General features: G+C 40.2%; 1 protein-coding gene across 1 annotated transcript in view; it reads left to right on the top strand.

The window, feature by feature from the left end:
• Positions 1-5,408: 5,408 nt before the first annotated feature.
• The window catches only part of SMARCA5 (SNF2 related chromatin remodeling ATPase 5), a 34,196-nt gene continuing 12,002 nt past the window's right edge, over positions 5,409-27,602 (top strand). The window contains exons 1-13 of the mRNA XM_053910649.1: positions 5,409-6,025; positions 9,138-9,212; positions 12,626-12,792; positions 15,152-15,252; positions 16,704-16,804; positions 17,564-17,743; positions 18,913-19,068; positions 19,156-19,287; positions 20,733-20,801; positions 22,155-22,264; positions 24,499-24,725; positions 26,871-26,992; positions 27,080-27,232. Coding sequence (XP_053766624.1) covers positions 5,849-6,025; positions 9,138-9,212; positions 12,626-12,792; positions 15,152-15,252; positions 16,704-16,804; positions 17,564-17,743; positions 18,913-19,068; positions 19,156-19,287; positions 20,733-20,801; positions 22,155-22,264; positions 24,499-24,725; positions 26,871-26,992; positions 27,080-27,232 — 1,770 coding nt within the window. The 5' untranslated portion in view covers positions 5,409-5,848. The remainder of the gene's footprint in view (positions 6,026-9,137; positions 9,213-12,625; positions 12,793-15,151; positions 15,253-16,703; positions 16,805-17,563; positions 17,744-18,912; positions 19,069-19,155; positions 19,288-20,732; positions 20,802-22,154; positions 22,265-24,498; positions 24,726-26,870; positions 26,993-27,079; positions 27,233-27,602) is intronic.

The raw sequence follows: 27,602 nt of genomic DNA on the forward strand, positions 1-27,602 counted from the left end.
CCTCGCAGCATTCTGGGTCATACAGGCCACTCCTGATCCATGGTGGAAGCAGACTGACAAGGACACCAGGACCAGGAGGGGTCACCAGGAGCATCTTCAAGGCCAGCTATCACAAAGGCAGAGCTGAGTGTTAAGAAATGAGGTGGTGTGTCCTGCACCCTCATGAGGCTGTGAGCCCGTGATCCTGGATTCAGTGGTTGAATCCAGGATCACGGTGTGGTCGTGTCCGGAACTGGATCTCTGATTGTTCCGTGTCTGGTGGTCCTGCGGCATTGTTCTGAGAAGCATTCCTGAAGGACCCTCTCACCGATCAGTGATTGTGAAGTCCTTAATGCTCTCTATTGAATTCATCTTTGTTTAAAATTACTGGACAGGCTTGAGTCTGTTTGAAATGTGATATAGGGGCCAACCCTCTTGCAATCTGGATTTTACTTTCTTACTCTCTTATTGTAAAACTGTGTAATTAAAGAAAACTTCCTAATCATAGCTTTGGCTACAGTTAATTCTTTTGAAAATATTTAAGTTGTGGTGGTAGTTAAAATTTAACTTTGGATCATAATATTTGGGTTCCTAGGAGTATTTAACCTAGAACCAACTCATTTAATTTTTGGTTTTTTAAGTATATTTTATTGATTATGCTATTACAGCTGTCCCAGTCTTCACCCCATTATACCCCTCCACCCTGCATGCCCTCCTCCCTTAGTTCATCTCCATGGATCATACATATAAATTCTTTGGCTTTTCCGTTTCCAGTACTATTTTTAACCTCCCCCTGTCTGTTTTGTGCCTACCATTTATGCTTCTTATTCCCTCTATGTTTTCCCCCATTCTCCCCCCACCCCCTCCCCACTGATAACCCTCCATGTGATCTCCATTTCTGTGATTCTGTTCCTGTTCTGGTTGTTTGCTTAGTTTTTATTTTTAGGTTCGGTTGTTGACAGTTGTGAGTTTGTTGTCATTTTACTATTTGTATTTTTGATCTTCTTTTTCTTAGATGAATCCCTTTAACATTTCATATTATAAGGGCTTGGTGATAATGAACTCCTTTAACTTGACCTTATCTGGGAAGCACTTTATCTGCCCTTCCATTCTAAATGATAGCTTTGCTGGGTAGAGCAATCTTGGATGGAGGTCCTTGCCTTTGAGGACTTTGAGTACTTCTTTCCAGCCCCTTCTTGCCTGTCGGGTTTCTTTTGAGAAATCAGCTGATAGTCTTATGGGAACTCCTTTGTAGGTAACTATCCTTTTCTCTGGCTGCCTTTAAGATTCTCTCCTTATCTTTAATCTTGGGTAATGTAATTATGATGTGGCTTGGTGTGTGCTTCCTTGGGTCCAACTTCTTTGGGACTCTCTGAGCTTCTTGGACTTCCTGGAAGTCTATTTCCTTTGCCGGATTGGGGAAGTTCTTCATTATTTGTTTAAATAAGTTTTCCACTTCTTGCTCTTCTTCTCCTGCTGGTATGCCTATGATTCAGATGTTGGAATGTTTAAAGTTGTCCTGGAGGCTCCTAAGTCTTTCCTCATTTTTTGAATTGTTTCTTCATTCTGTTCTGGTTGAATGTTTATTTCTTCCTTCTGTTCCAAATCACTGATTTGAGTACTGGTTTCCTTCCCTTCACTGTTGGTTCCCTGTATATTTTTCTTTATTTCGCTTTGCATAACCTTCATTTTTCCCTCTATTTTGTGACCATACTCAACCATTTCTGTGAGCATATTGATTACCAGTGTTTTGAACTCTGCATCTGATAGGTTGGCTATCTCTTCATCACTTAGTTCCATTTTTTCTGGAGCTTTGATCTGTTCTTTCATTTGGGCCATATTTCTTGGTCTTGGCACAGCTGTTATGTTATGAGGGGCGGAGCCTTAGGTAATCATCAGGGCAGGTAACCCACGTCACAGCATTGTGGCACTGTGTGGGGGGGAGGGGTCTGAGAGGGAACAAAGCCACTTGCTCGGCTCTTGGCTGGCTTTCAGTCAGTTCTCCCGATACCCACAAGCAAATTGGGCCCTTCTGGTGCTGATTCCTGGGTGGGTGGACTCATGTATGTTCCAGGACCCTATGGGTCTGTCCAACCAACTCTCCTGCGAGGCTGGGAGTTTTTTCTGCTGCCTCAACTCCCACAGATTTTTTTACAGCCAGAGGTTTTGAGGCTTTATTTCCCCGAGATGGAACCCTGAGTTGAGCGGTCTGTCTTGCTCCCCAGATGTTCCTTCCAGTTTATCTGCACACAAATGTGGGACTGCCCGGTCCACCAGCCGCCACCTTACCGTGAGTCCTCTCTGCCCTGGCTGCTGGTCTCCACCCCTCCTACCAATCTGGATGAATGTTTCTTCTTTAATTCCTTGGTTGTCTGACTTCCATGTAGTTCAATTTTCTGGCTGTGCTGGTTGTTTTTTGTTTTTAAATTTGTTGTTGTCCTCCTTTTGGTTGTGCAAGGAGGCAAAGTGTGTCTAGCTATGACTCCACCTTGGCCAGAAGTCTAGAACCAATTTAATAAAGAAGAAAATATTTTTCATAAGCAGGAAGGAAATGCACAGAGAACTTCAATTTTTAAGGTGTAAAGAGTAAGAAAAAAGCAACTTTAAGTGACTACATGTATTTACACTCAACAGATACAAACTGACCCACTGATGTGAGTTGGTGATGCTCACATTGGTGACCATCAAATAAAGGGACTATATTTAAGCCTTACTTATTTATTAAGAGCATAATGTTTTTCTTTCATTGAAATCCCCCTACAGGGCAAATAACCTATGTAGAAGATCTGAAAAGGCTACATAGTAAATGTGCTCCAGTGTTGGAAATTCCCATTTTTAGATACAAACTCAATACTGTTTTATTGTTGCAATGTAATAGCCAGACTTTATTATCCTAGGCTTTCACAAAATAAAATAAGTATGCAATGAACAGAGGTCCAGCATTCCTACTTTGTCCTTGATTAGCTTAACTTCTTTCTGTTACCATTCAAGGCCAAAATGCTGAGATAGTCCTGGCTCTTTGGCATCTTTCGTCCCCTGGCAATATCTCTTTGTCCCTGTTTGTACCCTATTCAGTACAGTACATGCTGTTTGTTCTAGCACACTAACTAAAGGAATTTCAGTTGTAGAGATATGTATTTGCATACTTGAGATAGAACGCTGACATGGTTTTACATTGTAACATTCTGAGAATGTGCTTAGGGCACTATTTCCTTCTAGTGTTTTCTTGACCCTATTCCCCTTACCTTCCCCTTTATTAAAAAAACATTAGTTCTCCTGCCTCCCATTACACTCTGATCCTTAGGCTTCAGGATATTTAACACTTGAACCCAGAGCTCACTATATGTTGGGCACCACATTAAACACCCTACATGTATTATCCTATTCAATTCTTATGACATCGTTGTAAGAGTATCATCCAATATAGTACTGGGAACATATACAGGTTGTGTTTCCCTGCACTTTATTGCACTTTACAGATTATGCTGCTGGATGAGGGGCGGGGGGAGCCGTTTTTCTCTTTTTGTTTTTAAATTGAGGGTTTCTGGCAAGCCTGTGTTGAGCAAGTCTTTTGGTATCGTTTTTCCAACAGCATTTGCTCACTTCACTTCACTGGGTAACATTTCGGTAATTCTCACAGTGTTCCATACTTTATCATCACTATATTTTAATGGTGAATGTTAGATACACTTGGTTGATAAAACAGCAGCAGGGTTTGAGAGGACTGAAAGTTCTCTGAAAGAAGTTCTACTGTGGGTAAAATGCTACCAGAAAGCGTCGCATGCAATCATTCCTGAAAGGCAGAGACAATGATGGGGACACCTCACTGGTGGCTTATTTTAAGAAATTGCCAGAGCCACCCCAGCCTCCAGCGACCACCACCCTGATCAATCAGCAGCCATCAATGCTGAAGCAAAACCCTCCACCAGCCAAAAGGTTATGACTTGCTGAAGGCTCAGAAGATGGTTAGCTTTTTTTTTTTAACAAAAAAGTATTTTACATTGTTTTGTAGACATAGCACTCTTGCAGACTTAACAGACTGCAGTATAGTATAAACTTAACTTTTATGTGCACTGTGAAACCCAGAAATCTTTGTGACTCACTTTATTGCAATATTCACTTTATTGTAGTTGTCTGGAACTGAACAATATCTTCGAGGTATGCCTGTAATAACAAAAAGAAAGCTGATTTCAGATAAGTTATATAACGTCTGCATTCACACAGCTAAGTTTTGAAGCCTGCTCTGGAACCTAAGATGCCCAAGGCCTGTTGAAGGTGCCTAAGGCTGTGCAAATAATTAGTGTTGATTATCTGTTAACACTTCTTGAGAAGAGATGAATGTACATTTTTTTTTTTTAATATTTGGTGTTAGGGTGGTTGGTGACACGGGCTGAGAGAGAATTCACAAAGAGAAAAAAATGCAGAGAGCAAAGTTTTATTTTTACTTTCCCAAGAGAGGGAACGGTCTCGGTGCAGAGAAATACACCAGCCCTGAGTGTTAGGAGCTGAGTTTTTATTGGATCAAAAAAGGGGGTTGTAGCTAGGTAGTCATGGCAATTAGTTGTAATCAGATTTCAGGCCGTTAGTGCAGGCTTCAGTTTGTTTGGCTTTTACTTTTGAGTTCAGGGTCCTTGTCCACAGATCTGGTATGTCCTGTTTGTATAAGTTTGAAAACGCCTGCGTGGGGGAGATGCTTTTAGTAATCTTCCCAGTCCTGAGATTAGGAGTCCAGAGAAACAAGTCAATTGTGCCCTACAGACTCAAGGACAGAGACAGCTAGCGCTGGCGGAGAGGGTGTGACAGGACAGGCGCTTCTTGTCCTTCCGTTCGGAGGTCAAGGAAAAGATGAAATCCATTGGCCTCTCTTCCTTCCCTACTCTCTCACCTACAACATGGGGCGCTTACTTTCAGCATATAAATTCAGAAGAAGTATCATCTAACTCTATACGGAGGGGAAGTAGAAAGTATTTATATATGTTTGATATAGCTAACATATAAAAACTTTTAAAAAATCACACCAAGGAGCACTTCTGCGTAAACCAAACACTGAAACGTCATGTGGGGTCACCACCGTGTCGTCAACGCCGTGGCGTCACGCCGCTAAGTGGAGGCAGAAGTTTAAAGCCAAGCACAGTCATCCAACTTTCATTAGGCGGCGCCAGACCTGGGCAAGCTCTCGGCGAGCGACACCACCCCGCCGAGGCCAAGAAGACACTGGGCCGTTAGGAGCACGTGTAACACTGCGCTCGCGTCAGGCCACGGATCTGACGCTCAAACTTAAGTCACCAGGCTCGCCATCGTGGCCTCGCCCATTCCTGCCTCTAGAGTCCGCTGGGGGCCCTCAGGGGGCGTGGCCAAGGGTACAACGTGGAGAATGCGCAGGCGCAGTCGAAACCCAGTCAATTAGCTAACTATCAATCTCGCGAGGGTTGGAAGTCGGTGGCGTAGGTGGGTGTCCTGGATGCAGGCGAGACAGACGATATCGACCGAAGAGGACGAAGAGGCGAGTCTGTTTCTTCGCCTTGGTCTTTGGCTTTCTTTCCCGTTAGCCCGCACTCCCCGCCCTCCTGTAAATAAGCCCGCCTCCCCTGACCTCTGTGACCCGGGTGGCCCCGCCCACTCTCGTCGACGTGATTCCCGCCGTGAGGTAAGCCGCGGCCGAACCCGAGCCCCGCGGAAGAGGGCGACGACCGCAGGGGGAGGTCGCTGTGCTCGGCTCAGGCTCATCGCGGAGCCCCAGCGCGGGGGGCGTTTGGGTGGCTCTCTCGTTCTTCCATCAGCCTCTGGCGACGCAGCCACCCAGGCCTAGGCCTCCTCATCCCTGCCGCGCCCGGCCTCCGGCAGCAGCGGGTGACGCAGACGGAACATCATGTCGTCCGCCGCCGAGCCTCCGCCATCCCCGCCTCCCGAGAGCGCGCCCTCCAAGCCCGCAGCCTCCGCCGCCAGCAGCGGGAGCAACAGCAGCAACAAAGGCGGCCCCGAGGGCGTCGCGGCCCAGGCGGCTCCCTCCGAGGCCGGCGCTGGCCCCGCGGACTCGGAGATGGAGGTGAGGGTGGCCGGTGGCTCGGGGAGAGGGCGCCGTGGGGAAGAGGGAGCTGGTGCCCTGCCCGCATGCTGGCGATCGGACGCAGACCTGTACTTCCCCCCCCGCCCCCGGCCGCCCCGGCGCCACAACTCGGCCTCAGGCCCTTGGACCTGAACCGGTACTTTGGTCCTTGCGACCTGTACCGAACCTGCCCGGGCTGGCGATGGGTTTCTGGCACTTCACGTTGTTAGTGACTCTTGCCAAATCTTCGAGCGCTCTTATTAAACAGATGTTCTTGATTACGGAGGCGGAGAGGGCTAGTCTGTTTTTTCACCCTGGACTCCCATGATTCCCTCCCCCATCTCCGAATGTAGGATTCAGTTCACTGAACTTGGGGGAAGGGCCAGGGAGCGTCCCCTTAGGAGTCAGGGGTGGATGGGTGGGGCGAGGGAAGGCCTTTAAAAGCTGCGCATCCTAGGACCGGGGCCTCCGTTCCGCAATCCCAGGGCTTGCGGGGGCGGTAACAGCTCTGGGTGGAAAACAATGGCGAGAGCTGGCTGGCCGGGTGCGCGCCGGGGACGAGCGGGGCGCAGCTGCTCCGGGGCAGGGAGCGGTGGCCCCTCCCCGGCCCTGCGCCGGAGGGAGGGCAGCCCCCGAGCCGCGGCAGCTGCCTGGGACCCCCGGCCGGGGGAGGGGGGCGTGGGGGCGGGGGAATGAATGAGTAGGCCCGGGCCGGCCGCGGGGCTCTCCGTCCAGGCCGGTGGGCTCTCCGTCCAGCTCGGTTCCTCTCCGGGGGCCGCCCCCTGCCTGGGGCGGGGTGAGCCGGCTCCTGGGCGCGCTCGGAGGCTCCGCGTCGCCTGGGAACGAAGTGCTTCCTCCTCCCAGTTTTTATTCTGGGCCTTCGACCGGCTCAGGCCGGGAGCCCGAAGACCGCTGGGATTTTTCCGTCCTGGGTGGGCGGAGTGAGGGCGAATGGGCTCCACCAGGAGCCTCGCTGCCGAATCAACGCAGGGAGGGGACGGCGGTGCCGTTGGCCGTGCGAGCGTTTGGCGCAGTAGTTCTGTAGTCGCTGTAGGTCTCCTTTAGGGTGAGGGGGCATCGCGTTACTAGTTTTTCAAAGCACTTTCCGTGGGGAGGTAGGTTTTAGTGGAATCGGACACCTGATGTTCTGTGGTTTGCAGTGGTTTGAGATTTACCTCAAAACCTTATCTCCTGTAGCCGTTTTTTCTTACGGGTTCGGCGGTTCTTTCGGACTGATTACCAGGGCTGTCCAACCTGTTTCTTGGGGTGGGGGAGGTCGAAAATCCGTGAGGCTGCAATTGTGTCCTAGACGAGCAGCTCTTTGCAAAGGGACATTCGGAGTTTTCTTTAGCTTCTCAAAAGGATCCGCCACTCCAACTGTGGAATAACAACAGACCTCTCCCTAGAGGTCCGGTTTACACATCAGAACACAGGACTTCAAGAGCCTCAACTAAATACTTGGTGCAGTCGCTGTTGTTAGGTTGAAGTGTGGGTATCGATCAGGTAACACGAGCCTCGCGAAGCCTGCGGCGGCGTCTCTGCCCCGGGAGGGGAGCGGGCGCTGGAACCCGGAACCGGGCCTGGCTGGGCCCTGGCCGTCTCGGGTCGGTCTCTCTTCCCGACCGGCTCTAGATTCGGACTTATTCTCCTCCTCACATTACAGTGTGATTTCGGGGAGGGTCTTTTAAAATACATGTACCTTCAGTCTTTTTAATTGAGTTTAGAAAGAAATCCCTGAGGTTTCCTGGTAAAAGGAAACCAGGTTTCAGCGTACAGCGTACATGTGTAATGATGTCCGACAATCTGAATCTGTTGCACAGTTGAAAGAAAAAAATTTAATGCCCTTTTCTTGTTTGAAGGTGGAGTTTGAGGTAGGTTTTTCCCCAAATCAGAAAATAAATGAAATCTTGCATTCATGATTTTTTCCCAATAAAGCTGACTTTCCCAGAAATAATAGCTTTCCTATGTACTCAGTTAATTTTTTTCTTTTTGCTTGGTACTGACAGGTCAGGAAGCAATCTCGTTTGTTGTTGACTTTGTGATCTTTCTGGCGGTGTGGATGGAGCCTGTCTCCCTCCCTCCCTCCTCGGGCCCCATCATGGGCTGGGCTGATAGAGGCGCACCGTTTGTCAGTGGTCACAGCCACCTCAAGTCCTGGTCCAGGTTTTTCTTTGACTGTGAAAGAAATAATGACTACTTTTGGGAAACACATCTTTTTAAGGGTATATTTGGCTTTTCCAAGTACCATTTTGTGAGGTGGGCTAGGTAGGTGGCTTTGTTATCTTCACTTGTAGAGACCAGATTCGTCATGTGTTTTCATAGGTCCCTGAAGGTTAGCGATGAAGTTAGACTTGAATTCAGTCACTTGCCCTTAGTTCTAGTACTATGCTAGCCTCCCCTCCCCCAGACTTTTTAGTCACAGACAGCTTTATTATACTATGTATTACCGAGCACAGTTTGTACATCGTTAATGACAATTATACTTTTTTTTTAGCCAGCTGTTCTATGTTTTTTTTGAATGGATGATTGGAACTTTGCAGTATAGAAGTTACTGCTGGGTTTGTCTGTGTGTATATGGTTTGTGGTGTTTTTCATGTCTGAGTGAATAAATTTGCAAGAATGGCACATTTATTACCAATTTAGGAATCAGATTGTATTCAACTTAGGCTTCATGAAATTTATTTGGTACTATTCCAGAAGATGGAAATCAGGGTGACTAATAGTGCTATTTTCCAAGTGTACATTGTTGTGGTAGCACAGTAAATACTGCAATCTTAGGATTAGAAGGATTCGTATTTTCTTAACTGTTTATACTATTTTATTTGATTTCATGATTTTTTTTATTAGAAACATTTTCTAAAAGCAATTTTGTTCTAGGATGTTGTTGACAGTAATCTTTTATTATTGGCAGTGGCCATGCAGTTTGCATATTTGGGGTAAATGGGTTGTGCCATTTTGGTATTTCATTTCCTATCAGGTTAGAATCTAGTTAGATGATAGCCATTTAAGTATCTAGAAAGTTTGAGACAGGAATATATCACTTAGAATGTTTTAGGGCAGAAATCGGTCTTAACTATTCTTGCAAAACCATGATTTTTTTCCCTCCTACCAGGAAGTGTTTGATGATGCATCTCCTGGAAAGCAGAAAGAAATCCAAGAACCAGATCCAACCTATGAAGAAAAAATGGTATGTTCATGTTTAATTTTTGTAATTGAGACACAGGCAGCCAACTGAAATGTGTGTAACATGGAATACTATAGCCTTTGTGTCTTACTTGCCTATATAAAGCAAATGGAGAAGTATTACGTGAATTCACATAGTGTTATGTAATTATATGGCTTGTGTTAAGAGAATAATATATACTCCTTGCCCATAGCATTCAGTATGCATGGGAGCTTTACAAAAGAGAACATGATGATGTTATGCTGGAATCCTGAAAGACCCAGCTCACCTTTCATATCTTCTAGGAAACTTTGTTGCATGTAACTTAACCAGTACTTAGAGCTTTAAATTTAAATCAGATTCAGTAACATGTGTTAAGTAATAACACCACTCCACAGCACTACACAGTGTGCTCCTTAAGGGCAGGAACAGTGTCTTAATCTTCCAGTCTCTGACACCCAGAACAATACCTGACCCGTCGTAGATTTTAACAAATGTCTTTTTGAAACTTTGTCCTTATCCTTTGACATTTTCTGCAGGATCATTAAATACTTATGAATCTCTTTTAAGTAGCTTCAAAATCAAGTATAAATGATTTATTGCATGTGATTTCTAGTGTGTTTTATATATGTATATACCTCTAATTGGCCCAGCTCCTTTATTTGCTGTCATACTTAAAGAAAAAGAGATACTTGCCAGTTGTACTTTTTTCATTCATTCCTTTAACTGTCACAATTTAGATTCTGCTGTTAACGCTGTGCTAGTGAATGTAATTGCCAATTTTGTGGCTTCATTTTAGTTTTATTCTCCCTGATCTTGCTTGACTTTGCCCTTACTGATCACTCCTCAAAAACTTTTACTTGCCTTGAGGAACCCTTTTTTTATTTGATGATATCCTTTGTCCTTCGCCATTTTTGGATATTTCTTCTTAGACATTTTGGTCCTTATCATTAGTTTTCATCTACCATATTTATTTGTAGCCCAGATGCCTCCAACCATCATGTTTTCATTTACTTGTGGAGGCCCTTTGGTACCTCTCACTTAGTAAGATCAAGGCTGAATTCATAATCTCCCACACATCTTAGTGTCATTCAATGAATGAAAGTTTCTCTTACTATATACCCAAGCTGTCCATGATAGTATCTCATAAATTTAATAGTTTTGGAAATTTAATCTCATAAATATAGGGTGGGACAAAAGTAGGTTTGCAGCTGTGAGTACATGAAATGAGTTTACTCTTGTATTACAATTTATTAATTATTGTATTACTTTCCATATAAGCAACTGAAGATCTACTTCTTGCCCCCCCCACCCCAGTTTCTCATCTTTTCCTTAACACTATTTCAGTATTCTTCTATAGCATTGTTTCATTGTTTTCTTCATCTACCTCCTTTCTTGTGATCTAATTCTTCTGGATCTCTTCATATTTTTTCAAAGTGATATTTATGACAAATCTGGTAATTGAAGGTTTTCAGTGTTTTATTTGTTTACTTATTTTACGGTGCCTTTCATCTTCATGGTGGCCTCACTGCAGATTCTCATTTCTTCCAAGTTTTCAAATCTTCTAGTTTTGTTTCCCTTTTCAACATCATGATCTTCACTTAACAATTTTCTTCTAAACAAGTTCCCATATCGTCTGCTAGTTTCTAACCATACATAATTCTTGATAACCATCCATCTACTTTCTTCATTCTTCAACCCAAGATGCTGAGTGCTATTTGAGGACGTGAAGTAATAGTACCTGTTGTACCAGAACAAATTTGTGATTTTTACTCTCTTGGGCTTTCAGTATTTATTACTAATAATCCCATTTAGCCATTCCAATGCTTTACTACTCTGGTTAAGCTTTCTACTCCATTTCTACCAACACCCTCGTTTTCTGTCTCCCTTTGTAAAGAATTGCAGGTCTGTCCTAACTTTGCTTCCCCTCTATTTCCAAACACGTGTGGCCTCTGCTGTCCTGTATCTCTTCCTCTTGTCTCAGAGAAAGAAGCTTCTCCAAGGCTGTTGATTTTAATCTCCCATTTGATTTATAATTTATTTCATTCAGGTTGCTGATCTTATTCTCATGTTTCTGATTTTTCATGTTTGTTAGTTTTTCTTCCTTCATCTCTTCGATTTAATACCTCAGGTCATTTTTATTTTAATCATGTCATTCTCTCAAGCAACAAGGTCTTTTCTTATTTTTCCCTTTACTCTTCACCACAGTTTTACTGAGAGTTTGTTTATTCTGTAAATATTCTGACTTCCTATTTTTTTTGTAACTGGTTTGTAACCCCACCAATGCTTGAATGCGTAGTGGGAGAGAATTTTGAAATCATCGTGTAGAATCCCTGGTGGAATTTACTCGTACTTCCTTAAGGCAGTCGTTCCCAAATTCCACCATGCAGATGTTTTTGATCTGGTGGGTCATCAGTCACTTTGAAAACAGGCTACCTTAGACATCTAGAGCCATTAAAATATTTTTTAAAGATTTTATTTATTTATTTTTAGAGAGAGGAGGAGGGAGGAAGAGAGGGAGAGAAGCATCCATGTGTGAGAGAAACATTGATCAGTTGCCTCTCACATGCTCTGAGACTGGGACCAAACCTGCAACCCAGGCATGTGTCCTAACTGAGAATCGAACCAGTGACCTCCTGCTTTGTGGGCGACGCCCAACCCACTGAGCCACACCAGTCAGGGCATTGAAGGTTTTTGAGCATTACGAGAGGTGTGCTAAGATCTAAGAGAGGGGAACCCTCCCCCTGTCTCTGTTGAGATGTCACCTCTGGTTAAAATTTCAGGGTTACTCTCACTCCCCTTCTCCCCTCACCTTACTTTATTTTACCTCTGAGCATTTATCACCTTCTGACAGTCTTGCATAATTTACCTTTATGTTTATTTTAATATTGGACTAATGAAAACTTCAATAAGAGACAAAGTACCTTTCAGTTTTTATATTGGTGTTTTTTTTTTTTTTAATTTTCCTTTGAAAAGTAGATAGTTTTTACAACACAGTGGTATTTGGACACATCTGGTATTTGCTTTGCTAGGTGAAATGTCTTTGGAATTCATTGTAAAACTTACACCTTAAACTTTCATAGGCAAAGATGTAAGTTTGTAATTCAGTAAGTTTTAGCAAATACATGCAGTCCTTATACTATCGCCACAATTCTGTGAAACAGTTTCATCATCTCAAAAAAAGTTTACTCCTGTCCTCCTCTCCTTGCTACTTCAGATCTGCCTTCTGTCATTGGTTAGAATTTCATACAAGTAGAATCATGCAGTATGTACACAGTCTTTTGTGATTGGCTTCTTTTGCTTAGCATAAAGCTTCTGAAAATCACCTGTGTTGTTGCACGTGTCAGTAGTTTGTTCCTTGTTATTGCTGTGTTCGTTGTATGGAGGGATGTTGAAGCCTTGATTTCTGATAAAATGTGTCCTCAAATTTTTTGCAGCAAACTGACCGAGCAAATAGATTTGAGTATTTATTAAAGCAGACAGAGCTGTTTGCACATTTCATTCAGCCTGCTGCTCAGAAGACTCCAACCTCCCCTTTGAAGATGAAACCAGGGCGCCCACGAATAAAGAAGGATGAGAAACAGAACTTGCTATCAGTTGGCGAGTGAGTAGTAGTTTATACATTTTGTTTAAAAAATTGTTTTAGTTCTGTTACTTGGCCCCCGTTGGTTTGGGCAGAATGTAGTTTTATATGCATAAATAAATAAAATATCTATAATGCCTTGTTTTTTATAGTGTTAATACAGTTTGTGGATTGCAACAACTATATTGGGTAGGGAATTCAAATGTCATGCCATTCCTTGGCAGAAACAAATGCAGAGGTTAAGTGGCTTGTTTAACATCACATGGAAGGAATCAGAATAATCTATGTTTGGATTTAGATCTTACTTGTGTACTGTGGTCTCTCCCAAACCACATACCTGTATCAAGGGTATTACTTTTATTTTAAGTCTTTGCTGGTCTCTTGCATGTTGTAATGATTTATGCCACAATAATTTGTTTAAAATTGTGTCATATACTTAGTTGTCTTTATATTAATTGATGTGTGAAGTTGTATGCCACCCTTAGGAGGTTGTTCAAAATGTGTAAAATAACTCTTACATGTTAAACTTATAAATTATTTTACAATTTTTGAGCTAGTTGGAGCTAACTTAAGATGTTTAATTTGTCACAATTCATAGATTTAGGGCAGTCTCGTCTCCCTGAATACCGTGTGAAAGATGAAGTGTGATAAGCGATGAAAATTCTCAAGATTATGTAAAAGAGGAAATTACAAAACTGTTACCAACCATCTTAAATTTACTGCACAATTTACAGAAACATGAGAAGTATGATCTGTGTCTTGAAGGAATTATCATCAAAGGCATAAACATAAGCCTAATTTTATTTGTGTTTTCCACTCATCCCCTATACTCCTTACCCACTGTCTGAGGGGGAACCCGAAAAAAAACGGTATCATCTTTGCGGGGACAGGCCCTTTGTAGTACAGGCCTCCTTCACTAGGTGAGTGTTCCAGGAACCTAGCTGGCGGTGAATTCTTTCTGAAGACCCTTTGAACGCGTTTGCCCATTTCATGATGGGTGATTTAGGAGCACACCTGCCCACCCCACACTGAGTGTTCAGAAGTTTTTGGCCAAAAAATGGCATTTGCCCCACCCCTCTACTCACCTGATCTTGCCCAGAACGACTTTGTTTCCCTGGATGAAAAAAGTCCTGAAAGGAAATGTTTTGCCAGCGTGGAAGAGGTGAAAACAAAACGCCAGAAGCACTAAAAGGCATCAAAATCAGTGATTTCAAAAACTGTTTTGAACAGTGGGAAAAAATCTCAATAGGTGTATTGCATCAAATGGAGAGTACTTTGAAGGTGACTGAAGTTGAAACATTTAAGAATAAATACACACTTTGTAAATAAATTCCGGGATTTTTGCCCTCTGCCCCAGTATATAACCAGAGTGCTATTATTTAACACCTAGGAAACTTCATGAGAACACTTTGTACTTGGATGCGTTTACATTGTTTCAGATTTGAGAATCTTGCAGCTATATAAATGGCATCAGTGTCACCCTCTGGAAGTGTGATCTACAGTGGATACTATAATGGGGCAGCAATGTGATGTCATGAAAAACATTTCTGTTAAGATCCTGTAAGATCAGGATATCCTGTGGTATATACAGAATTGTTCAGCTTGATCTACTGGTTAGGGTTGTTGGGGAAACGGAGTCTCAATTAACAGATTTCTACTCTGGGTAGAAATTAAGCTATAAATCAGATTTAGAGGCCATAAGAGGAGCATAATCTGATGTTCTGTCATTTAAAAGAAAATGTTGAAAGTATAAAGCTATAAAACTGGATGCTTCAGAATTGGGGAATACGTAGTTTTACTAACCTAAGCCCGTTAGAGAAATCTGGCGATATAACTTCAGAAAGTTCGTTTTTGGAGGGATGTATCTAACCTTGGGATATCAAATCTGGGGTTGTGTATTTTAAAAGTTCTCAGTAATTCTAATGAATTGTTGATTAAGAGTCATTCCTTAAACTCCTAAGTGTCTATTCTGAATATTCTGTAGCCTTTGGTTTAAAATTGTTTTTAAAATGTGATTTATGGGACAGTATCTTTTCTGGCAAAAATATTTAAAAGGTAACTTTGAAATACAAATTGTGAGGTTTTTACTGGCTGCTATTTCCTTAAAAGTAAATGATCACATACAAGTTTATCATGTTGTGGTTAACTTAAGGTACTACTTTGTTTTAACAATTCTTTATTTAGGAAAAGCATGTGTAAAACATTTCAGGTTTAAATTCTATATTTCTGAGGTTCACTTTCTTAATCTTAACTTATATGCCTGTTAAAAAATTACTATTGTGGGGTCTTGGTCAGCCAACCTGTCAACGTTGATATAGTAAGAGCTAGTTAAAATTAAAGCCAAAACTCATATCAATTGATTTTATTTTAAATTTGACAGCTACCGACACCGTAGAACAGAGCAGGAGGAGGATGAAGAACTGTTAACAGAAAGCTCCAAGGCAACCAATGTTTGTACTCGGTTTGAAGACTCTCCTTCATGTATGTTGCACATATTTAATTACTTGATTTTTAGACCAATTCCCCTTTTGAGACAACCTTTGGTTAATGTTTTGGGTTTTTCTTGGCTATAATTTATTAAGGGAAGTTTTAGTAATCTTTTGAAATTTATTGATTGTGAAATAAACCACATTTTTTGACAGAAATGATAGCATGTTAGTGGTAGTGGTGCTGTATTTCAAAGGGGAGACATAAAATACCAGTGTTTATTGTTGTCTGCATGAATGTGTACAACTCAATAATTTTGCCTTATATCTGTCTGAGGCAAGAAAAGTCACATGTAAATAAAGGTGCTTGATGAAGACTTCTCTTATGCATCTTATGATTTTGTATTGATTTCTTTAAAAATATTTTCTGAAATTTGTTATTAGTGGTTTTGTCCGAAAGAAAACATGGTTAATCAGGTTTAAGTTTTACCTATATAATACTGATTTGTCCAGTGGCACAGAAACTTCCATTTGTCTTTACTGAAGCCTAGCATTTTTTTCCACCTTCCTCTCTCACCTGATGACTGGTTTGTGTGATCATAGTAGTTGTGAGCAGAAAATACATATATGTATACACATATATAAAAATAAAGGTCAATACAGGACATACTATTTGGATTTTTTAATTGCTGTTAACTTGAATTCTTAGCAAATTAAACTTAGGCAAGACCAGGATCTGGTTAGAAAAAAGTGTATCTTCACTTTTTGCGGGGGGTAGGGGGGGGTGTTGGTGCTATGGAGTACTCAGTTTCCATTTTTAATTTTTTTCATGTAGCTATAGACCCGAGACAGTTATATCATACAAGGGAAAAGGAAGTTGATCATACAAGGGAAAAGGAAGTTGAATTATTTGGGCTCTTTCTTTCTCACATTCCTACATTATAACTAGTTTTCCCAGCACTGGTTAGCTTTTCATCCTAAAGTAGTGTTTTTCAAAAGAAGATGGGATACCAAAGTACTAACTAAAAAAATAAAATCAAGTGATTGTGATGTGTATACTTGGTAATTGTGGGGGTGGGGGGAATATGTAGTAAACCCTGAAAGAGATACCCAAGTTTCAGAGAACCTCTGTTTGGGTCAGAAACATTTGTGATGACATTAGAAAGGAAATAGAGTCCAGAGTCTCCAGGAACAGGACCTGGGTAACGTTAGGAGGTCTGGGCAATTGGGGTGGGCATTACGTCTACAGTCGTGTTTCCTGCACATGATTATCATCTTTCATATCCATCTATTCCTACTCTGCTTGAAGCCACAGCAGCTACCTTTAGGGGCTTGCAACATTGGAGCTTGCAGATTTCCCATTCTAAAACCTAGTAAAGAACGTCAGAGTTAGCCCATGCAGGCCGAAATCAGCAGGCTGATACTCTTGAGTATCAGATGCAAGGTACTGCCTACTTATATTTCTTGTCTTTAAAATGCGCATTGTGTTTTTTCTTTTGTTCTTAGATGTGAAGTGGGGTAAACTGAGAGATTATCAAGTCCGAGGATTAAATTGGCTCATTTCTTTGTACGAGAATGGCATCAATGGTATCCTTGCAGATGAAATGGTATGTGGTCAGTAGTTTTTAAGAAGGTCATGTTTTGTAATGTAAAATATTTTAGAGTAAAATAAATTTGTAAAAGTGAAAACTGTATAGCATAGCTTTGTTGGTTATAATCTAGAACTGGTAGCAAACTAATTTCCTCTCAAACTGATATAAGCAGCTTGCTTTAGTTGTATAAGTGGAATCTGTAACTCAATTATGAGGAGTTTTTTTATTTATGAAGGTAACAGTTTTGAAAATACGTTTTGAGAAACATGCTTTTGGTTGACTTGTAACATAATGATTTGGTCATTTCTCCTCACTCCTATAAAAAAACAGGTGAGGTCATTGAATGTTTAATTTATTATCAATAAATACTTTTTCCAGGGTGGCAATTTGTACAGTCTGCCTTACAAAACATTTTCTCTTGTTGTTTACTTGTTATGTAGTGAATGTTTAAAAACATTTTCATATACCAGTAGTGCTGAAACAGTTAATTGCTTGGAGATAGGATGGAATCAAAAGAAATGGGTTTCTGTTCTAGCTCTGCTGGGTGACCTTGGAAAAGTTACTTAAAGTTCTTGGCTTATTGGGGTGGTAAGATAGTACCTCCTTCATAGACTTACAAAGATTAAATGACAATACTCATAAACTTGACACCAAATTTTGCCATTTGTTACCTATTAAAAACATACATTTTAAATGTATACATCAGGAAGTATAAATATGTGTCTGTTTTGGTTTTGTTTTTAATTGCTTTGTGGTTATTCTGAAATCTTTCAGGGCCTGGGAAAGACTCTTCAAACAATTTCTCTTCTTGGGTACATGAAACACTATAGAAACATTCCTGGCCCTCATATGGTTTTGGTCCCTAAGTCTACATTACACAACTGGATGAGTGAATTCAAGCGATGGGTGCCAACACTTAGGTCTGTTTGTTTGATAGGAGATAAAGAACAAAGAGTAAGTTTCTAGCATTTTGGATATTAAAAGAATTTGAATGTAGGTTTGGCAGAGGGGGGGAGCTAGAGGGGGAATGAAAGACCCAGGGTCCGATAATAAACGTGGTCTTCACAGATAGTAGTAGTTTACAAGTGCGGTACTGTCTTGGTGGTTAAGAATCATACTGGGGAAAAGGAGCTATAGACTGCAGAGAGCTGTAAGAATATAGTTTATTTCTCCTGCTTTTGGGGGAGTTGTGTAAGATCCAAGTTTCTCATTCTAGTAGCATTTTTTTGTTTTTAAAAGAAGACGAGTGAAGTGGTTGAAAATTTAAGGAGCCAGATTTTTAGATTGCTGCATATAACGGTACTAGTCATAAAACAGTAGTTTTTAAAGGTAGTCTAAGTCAATTACAGTAATTTAATGAGTTGGTATGATAGCTATCAAAATAAGTTAAAATGTCCAAGCATTGACACATCTTTTTAGACGAAGAAATGGAAATAATACTATTAAAAATATAAAGCTCATTTTAAAAATTAAGCTGTATTTAAAGATTATGTACTTAATTTTTTTTCCCATCATTTGGCTATCAGTGATGATTATACATTTTTTTTCTCCCCTTATAGATACTTGGTGTATTTTAGGTTACCAAGTTGGTTTTTATGTTTTGGAGCCCAGTTGTTTAACCACTGTTTGCTTCACTTTCCTCGCTTGTGAAATGAGAATAGTAATAACAGTGTCTTAGTACATGCGTAAACATGAAAGGTATTAAATGCTTACTGCAGACTGCTTCAGTCCAGTCCACTGTGTGGCAGAACTGCAGGATTGCCCCACCCCCTTGCCCAAACCACCTCCTAAGAATTTCAGGACTTAGTGGAATCGAAGAAAGAAACCACTTTAAGAATCTGTTGAATTTTGCACTGATTAATTTTATCAATTATTTTTTACTAAATGACTCCAACACGTAAATGGTTAATGAAGTTAACTTTAGTGATAAGCTGGTTCTAGATGCTTGCGTAATAACTAGCCCTTTTAATATTCTCATACTTTTTACGTATTAGATTACTTGTTATCCACAAATTTAATGTATAGTTTATTTCTGCATGCGATATATATATATATCTGTATCTATATATAGAGATAGATATAGATGTATTTATATATATTTTTTGTTTTGTTTTGGCACACAGGCTGCTTTTGTCAGAGATGTTTTATTACCGGGAGAATGGGATGTATGTGTAACATCCTATGAAATGCTTATCAAAGAGAAGTCTGTTTTCAAAAAATTCAATTGGAGGTACTTAGTTATAGATGAAGCTCACAGGATCAAAAATGAAAAATCTAAGGTAATTTGACACTTAGGTGTGAAAATTATTTGTGCTGTTATGTGATCCGTATGTAGAGTATCATAACGATGAATTTGGTTCTTTCAGTTGTCAGAGATAGTGAGGGAATTCAAGACTACAAATCGACTATTACTGACTGGGACACCCCTTCAAAACAATTTGCATGAGCTCTGGTCACTTCTTAATTTTTTGTTACCAGACGTTTTTAATTCAGCTGATGTAAGTATTTCTAATTGTTCTCTGATTAGAATCATGATATTTTTGTTTAAATGCTATACATTTTCTTGTAACAGAATTGGCCTGCTTTTCAGTACTGCTTGGAAAAATCATTAATTTTTTGTGCTTTTACAAAGTTAGCCTGGTGTAATCTAGTATGTTTTTTATGCACCCTGAAAATTTACTTTTGTGCCTTTTATTTTTAATTTCACGTCATTGTTTTCTCTCTTTGCAATGGCATAGATTTGCATTCCTGATTGGTGATCTTGTTGACCTGACTTTGTTTCAGTAGTAGGTGGGCTGCTTGTGTTCTTAAGATGCTGCTCCGGGGTTTCCCCAAGTGAATTTCGTACTCTCCTTGCCTGTGTGTTAGATCCCAAAGCGGGGATCTGGAACTCCCCAAGATGGCCTTCAAATTTGGTGAAATCTGCCTAGCCATTTTTTTATGTTCTAGCAAACGTAGGACCTGACCATCGCCTTCATAGATTACTTGCAGTGATAGAAATGGCTAATTAGCTATTTGAACAGTTGGTTGTTCCTACGAACATAATATTTATGTCAAGAGTTTATGCTGTTAGTAATTTCAGATTTTTGCCTGACCAGAGTTCATTTTGAACCTTTGTTCCCATGCCTGGAGGGAAGGGGAGAGAGAGAGTCTTTGAAGAGTTCTACGTTAGTATGTTTGTTCAAATAAGTTCTTAGGTGTTAATTTTGGTTTGGTATGTTAAGGAACATTTTAAAAGAATAGAGAAATGTATGTTTTTGAAAGACATTTTCAGTCTCAGAAAGTTTCTTTAGTTGTGCATGTTAAATTTTTGTGTGAGGTAATTTCTTTTTCTTACTATATCGACACTCACTGAATAATTTCTGTTGATTTTTTTTTTAGTTAACAGTGAATTTTAAGATTCTGTTTACTAACTTAGAAAATATATATATAGTAAATATACTGAAGAGGTAAGGAAAACTAACTTGTTTAAATCCTACCCAAATACTGATGAAATGTTAGTAATCTTAATTCCACTTTTAGTAAATTTAATTGAGTTGACATTGTTCTGGAAACCTTGTATTTGAGTCATCTGAGTTGTCTTAGAGAACAAACTGTAAAGTGATTCTAATTTTGAAGCTTTTCTGAAACCGAGGAAGGATATTTTTCAAGAATATTAATTTTCTACTTATTTCTATAAAACTTGCTTTCCAACTATTTTCACTGAAAATTGTCACCTTGATGTTTAGAAAAATGTTGGGAAGTAATATGATTCTCAGATTAGTTATAAAGTTAATTGCTAACAACAATGTACATGTGAAAAGTGGGATTGAACTAAATGATTTTTGTGGTTTACAACTCAAGTATTAAACAATTCTAGTAATCATTGTTATAGCTAGCATGATAGGATATTTGTAGTTAATAATATCTCTGATCTTATCATATTTTTTATTTGTTAATCTAGGACTTTGATTCCTGGTTTGATACAAACAATTGCCTTGGGGATCAAAAGCTAGTTGAGAGGCTTCACATGGTAAGTGTTTACAGGGGATTAAAGCCTGTCTCCAGTGGGAGTAATGGTAGAGATTTAAATTAGTGGATTACACTTCTGTTAAGCAAAAGCATAGTGGCTTCAGAATCAGGTCTGCTTGGTCCTGCCACTTAACTGATCTTATCACAGGGGTGGAAGGAATGGTGTATGGGGGTTTCAGTGTTAGAACCTGGCATGCAGTCCTGGATTAATGACAGGAAAAAGTAGTCCCTTTAGGTTAAGAAAAAGTACAGTGGGGGAAAGAAGAGCTGCATAACGATTAACATAGACAAGTTTCCAAAGGTTAGTTCCATTTACATTCTTTAGAAGAATCTAACAGGTCCTATTCTGAAAGGGATTCTGTCCCATTCCAAAGCTCCATCTGTTCTTTCTTATTATTGTTACTATTTTAGAGAGAGGGGAAGGGAAGGAGAAAGAGAGGGAGAGAAACATCGATGAGATACGTTGATCGGTTGCCTCCCTCACGTGCCCAACCAGGCCCAGCCAGCCTGCAACCCAGGCATGTGCCCTGACTGGGAATCTAACTGGCGACCTTTCACTTTGCGGGACGATGCCCAACCAACTGAACCACACTGGTCAGGGCTCTATTTGTTTTTAAATCCAGTAACTGTGTGTAAGCAGCTCTTAACAGTGCATTGTGAGCAGAGTTGATATGTTTTGCTGTGAATTAATAGCTCTGTCCTTCCTGTGAAGATTCATTAGTGAAAGTTGCTAGATGGAGAAGTTTTTCTAATAGACTCCTAGATTAAAAAATCTTGGCCAGCAGGATAAAGCCAGACCTTGTAAGCAAGGCATATAAGGCCTTTCATGACCTAACTGGAGGTGTCAACTGCTGACATTTCGGTCTGGATAATTCTTTCAGTAGGGGGAAGGTGGTTTCCCTGTTTAACAGCGTCCTGACACTTGTGCGATAGATCCCCCTAACAAGCCCAATGTGTGATAGCCAGAAATGCCCGTAATTACAGATGTTCCGTTATAGGGGCGTAGTCCCCCCTTCCATGATCTAACCTTCCTAACGTTTTCCCAACTTCTGTTTCGCTTCTTTATTAAATACATTTTTTGAATTACAGTTGACCTTCAGTATTATATTAGTTTCATATGTACAGTATAGTGGTTAGGCCTTTATATAACTTACGATGTGAGTTACATACCCTTTTATTACCCTTCAGGAACTCACTAATAAGTTATTATATAAATGGAAGCAGAAGTCCTAAAACTAACATGATATTCAAGCACATAAATTTCTTTCTTATGTGATTAATAGGCAATTTTGAGATCCTGAAATTAAAGTTACAGATAAGGTCATCTCCTTTTTTTTGTTGTTTTACTCTTAAGGTTTTGCGTCCATTCCTCCTTCGTCGAATTAAGGCTGATGTTGAAAAGAGTTTGCCTCCAAAAAAGGAAGTAAAAATCTATGTGGGTCTCAGCAAAATGCAAAGGGAATGGTATGTAATATCACTATTGAGTCTTCCCTAATTTTTATTTCTATATTGTTTTCCTAATTTGTAACTTCTGGGAATTTCTGTTTGCTGGATTGAATTTAGCCTGAAGAGTTTTCTGGTCATACAACATAGGGCTTGCCAATCAAAATTTTGGAACTATTAGATGATAGAATCAGGATGAGAGGTTTAGGAATCTGAAAATTCAACTTGAGATTTATTGAATGGGAATACAATAGAAAGCCATCTACTTAAGCTTTTTCAAAAGGAAGCTTTGGTTGCACAGATGTGAGACCTACGTATGGTTAACTTGGTAGGTCATAAATATTGGATCGTGTAGACTGCTGATAGTCTGATGAAGTTGCAGATTATTTGTACAAACATCAGAAAAATTTAATGCTTTATTTTATTCTGCCAAGCTATATTTACTTAATTAATGGAAAAGATTCCATTCCTTGCCCTGGCTGGTGTAGATCAGTAGATTGAGCACGGACTTAGGAACCAAGGGGTTGCTGGTTCGATTCCCAGTCAGGGCACATGCCTGGGTTGCAGGCCAGGTCCCCAGTTGGGGGCGCGTGAGAGGTAACCACACATTGATGTTTCTCTCCCTCCCTTTCTTCTTCCCTTCCCCTCTTTTTGCAAAATTATGGGGATGATACATGGTAGCTATTTTTAAATACCTACATAAGACAAAATTTAAAATACTTGAAAACCCTTGTAAATTTTTTCTTTTCCTTGCCTATGATTTATGGGTGTATGATATTCAAAGTGCTAGAAACCTCTGACTTAGTACTAGTTTTTATTCATTTATTTTGTGATGCCTCAACATGAATCAACAATGTGAAGTAGATGTAGAGATACTGTAACCTTGGCACATATTAATAAAGTATAGTGTTTAAAGGCAGGAAATATAATAGCCACCTTATTCTTTACTGGTTATACTGTACTTCAGGTATATTCAGTTCTGTCCTTAATATTGATAGGAATTTACACAAGGGGTTGGAGTTGTAGGGAAACGTCCTGAAAGGCTGTAATTTCTTTTTTATAATATTAATACTTTATTGTCTGCTTTTTGTTTTAAGAATTTGTTTATTTTTTGGAGAGGGGGGAGTAGGGTGAGAGAGAGATCCCCGAGAAACATTGATGTGGGAGAGAAGCATCAATGGGTTGGTTGCCTCTCATACATGCCCGGACAGAGACATGGCCTGCGACTCAGGCATGTGCCCTGACTGGGCACGGAACCTGCAACCCTTTCGCTTCGCAGGCCAGTGCTCACCCCACTGAGCCACACTGGCCAGGGCATGAAAGGCTGTAATTTAAAGAAATGGGTGCTATTTGGGAAAGAACCATCATAGAAGGCAGACCATCTTAAATGTTCTTAAAACTTCTGAAAGGTTTTTATAGGGTAGCAAAGATACTAGGCTTATCTTGTATGGCTCTAAAATACAGAACTTAAACGAGTCGAGTCAGTGCTAAAGAAATACTTTTTTTTTAGTTAAACATACTGGTAAACTTTACAGTAGAGTTGTAATTGTGATTGGAAGGACCACCTTTAATAATACTTCATGCCCCATAATTTCAGTTGTTAAGTATGAGTTGTATGGATTTAAGATTTTGTTCAGAGGTTTCAAGGTTCTGAAACTTTGGTATTTAGGCAGACTGTTCTTTTTTGCAGGGAATTGTCTAAATTCTTAGTGTGCAGTCAAGACTTTCTACAATCTGGCCTATGGTTGTAGCTTCATTGCCCCATCCCATATACTTCTATTTATAGTTAAGTCACGTTGTATTTATCTTATGCTCATCATTATGTTTTCACCTCTCCCGATTCTTACTCCCTCCTCAGATTAGTGCTCTTACCCAGAGGCTATATCAGCTACAATGAATCTCCTGCTGGAACAGACTACAAAACAGAATTACGTTTAAAACATACAAATTAATGCTTATTATTTTAAAATGTAGAATCATGCTGTTTTAAATTATCCCAAGATAAATTTATACTATATTGGACCTGAAGGCCCAAAGCATAAGTGTGAACATTAGAACATTGAGGGCAATAAAGAAAAACAGCAGGCAAAAGAAAGAGGTTATGTATGGTAAATGCCTGACCATACCTTAGAAGTTGATGGGTGGTTTATACTGGTATTTTTGGGTTGAGATGGGGAAGGGGATTCAGTGTATAAGGTGGCAGGGGCTAGGGAGGGAACATTTGAGACCTCTTAAGGAATTTTTCTTCTCAATAGGTATACTCGGATATTAATGAAGGATATAGATATACTAAACTCCGCAGGGAAGATGGACAAAATGAGGTTACTGAACATCCTGATGCAGTTGAGGAAGTGCTGTAATCATCCATATCTCTTCGATGGAGCTGAGCCTGGTCCACCTTACACAACAGATATGCATCTAGTTACCAACAGTGGCAAAATGGTGGTGTTAGACAAGCTGCTTCCTAAATTAAAAGAACAAGGTAAATGTATTACTGGTATCAAATTAAAAAGTAGTGAAAACTTTTTTAAAGTTCTAACAACACTTTGAAAAGATAACTCCGGCATTTCCTAAAGTTGAAATGTAAAATGTTTTAGAATATCTGTCTGAGTTCCACCTTTCTCCAGATTATAGGCCTTAAATCTTTTAGAAAGTGATTAGGGCAGCCATATTCCCTGGATTGAGGGGGAAGAATTCTATTATACGAGGTCTGTCTAGAAGGTATCCAGCCATGTAATATGAAAAATAAGAGACATTTATTGAAGAAGATACAAGACACATTGTACATAGGACAAGGACACCTCGGTCCCCTTCAAAGTAGGCACCTTGGGACCTCACACAGTTTTCCCAGTCGCCATCAGCTACCCTATCATATTTTAAACTCATCAACTGTCTGAAATCTCGTCCCTTTCAAGCGTGATTTTAGTTTTGAGAAAAGCCAGAAGTCATAGGGCACCAAATCTGGGCTGTATGGGAGCTGAGTCACCTAGGTGATTTGATGTTTTGCCAGAAAAACTCTGTGTGAGATGTGATACATGAGTGAGCGTGTTGTTGTGATGAAGCTGCCATTCACCAGTTGCCCATAGCTGCAGCCTTCTGAATCATCTGAATAATTTCTGCGGAGGAATGTTCAAGTATAATGCAAAATTTGATGTGGATTCGTTGCTGTCCTTGCTTAAGTCATTTTGAATGCAATGGCCACACAGTACACATGCTCACTCAGTGGTGTCTCCCACCCCCACTTGACTAGTACAGGGAAGTCATTATTCACGTACGTGCATTCCAGTCCACTGTCCTGAGCTGCAGCGTTACATCAGTGTTGCACAAACTGTTCTTGTTACATTAACAATGGCTGGACTTTTTCTGGACAGATCTCATATATGCTTTCCCAAAAAATAGCAACTTTTTGTTATAAAAATGCCAAGAATGCTCTTCCCACCTATGCACAGTTCTCAGATCTTTTGGTAGACAGTGGTGTTGTGCTTGTGGTATATTGGTTTTCAGTTATTTAGTTAAATATTATGTGCATGGATCCAAAGCAATTTTATTTACAGCATGCTGGCTTTTTATATCAAAGTGAATATGTGGAGTGTGTACGGGCTTATTTAAATTACGTGAATGTAAAGCAAACTAGTATGAAGCCAGCTCCAACAATAATAAACTCATAGCAAAACTTTTTTTATTGTATTGTAACTGCTTGTCTCCTCTCAGATTTTGGATTTCTCCATGTGTGTTTCACTGTGTATCTTGATAAGAACAATAGTTATACCAATAGATGATTCTCCTACAGTAAAAGTTCCTAGTGAATTGGTTTTATTTTTCCTTCTTATAGCTTTTTATAGAAATTACTTTCTAAAATGTCTTAGAAAGTGAAGTAATTTAAAAGAATTGAGTTGGTGGGGAGGGGCGGCAGTACTCAGATATTAATGAAAGCTACAATAAATTCTGCGAGGAAAATGGAGACTGTTGAACATCCTGTGTGCATTTGGGGTTGTGGAAGGGGGGACACCAGCCCAGGCAATTTCACAGTCGTTTTTTCAGAGTGATGCTTTTGTCTTCATACATTCCGTGGGGAAGGCATTGTGCAACTGGCTGAAGCAGTGGAAGGCAGTTGAATAGCCTGAATCGTGGCAGATGAGTGAAGGGCTCTCACTGGAGATGTGAGGCACACGTTTATGGTCCAGCAGTCTGGGGTGGGTCTTCAGCACTAGTTGAAGAGTGCGGGAATGGGGGGTGGGGGGGACACACAGGGCCATGTACGTGGAAGAGCTGTGTGGTGGTAGAAGGTTATTTTTAAATGTATGTGTGATAAAAAGGTAATGATCTCAGGCTTTGGGATGGTAAGATCTTCTAGGCCAGACACAAATACTATTTCTATTTCAAATACTGTTTGCTATTTTACTTAGTGTGCTGTTAAATATTACTCTTTTTTATGTATGTCATAATGGGAAAAACATAAGGAGTGGTTGACTTGGATAATAAGTAATGTACGAATATAGTTTTTCTTGTAATTAAGTGGATAACTTAAGGGGTAAGGGTCAGTGTGTGTTCTGGTTAGCGCTAAAATTTTAAAGAAGTTTTTTTTACCGTTGAGCTTCCGATAACGTACTGCTGTATTCACCAACAGGTTCACGAGTACTAATCTTCAGTCAGATGACAAGGGTGTTGGACATTTTGGAGGATTATTGCATGTGGAGGAATTACGAGTACTGCAGACTGGATGGGCAGACGCCCCATGATGAGAGACAAGTGAGGAAAATCCAGGGAGGGGAGTTTTATAAAAGAAAATATTAGCTAAAACCGTTGTCTGACATTTGTTTTACTTTATGTCTGTAGGAGTCCATCAATGCATTTAATGAACCAAACAGCACAAAGTTTGTTTTCATGTTAAGCACACGTGCTGGTGGTCTTGGCATCAATCTTGCTACTGCCGATGTAGTAATTTTATATGATTCGGATTGGAATCCCCAAGTAGATCTCCAGGCTATGGTAAGAGGTAACAAATACACTTATTCTGTGCTTGCAGATTTTTTTATAAAGCAAGCTAATAAACAGTCTACAAGTGCCAGTGATTTAACCCAGTAGAATGTTACTTTGCTCTGACTTGATAGTTTAGTGGCGATTTTGCAGGTGATCTTCTATCTAAGTTAGTATACAGATGCTCTTCGACTCAGTGGGGTTGTGTTCTTGGGACATAATCCCATAATCATAAGTTTAAAATATTATGAGTCAAAAGTGCATTTAACTTATTAAAAATTATAGTTTAGCCTAGCAGGTTTCTACTGAGTAAATACTGCTTTCACAGCATCATAAAATCAAAAAAAGTCACTAAGTCAAACCATCGTAAGTCTGGGACCAT

The sequence above is a fragment of the Desmodus rotundus genome, chromosome 9, assembly GCF_022682495.2.
Source record: "Desmodus rotundus isolate HL8 chromosome 9, HLdesRot8A.1, whole genome shotgun sequence".
Lineage (NCBI taxonomy): Eukaryota > Metazoa > Chordata > Mammalia > Chiroptera > Phyllostomidae > Desmodus > Desmodus rotundus.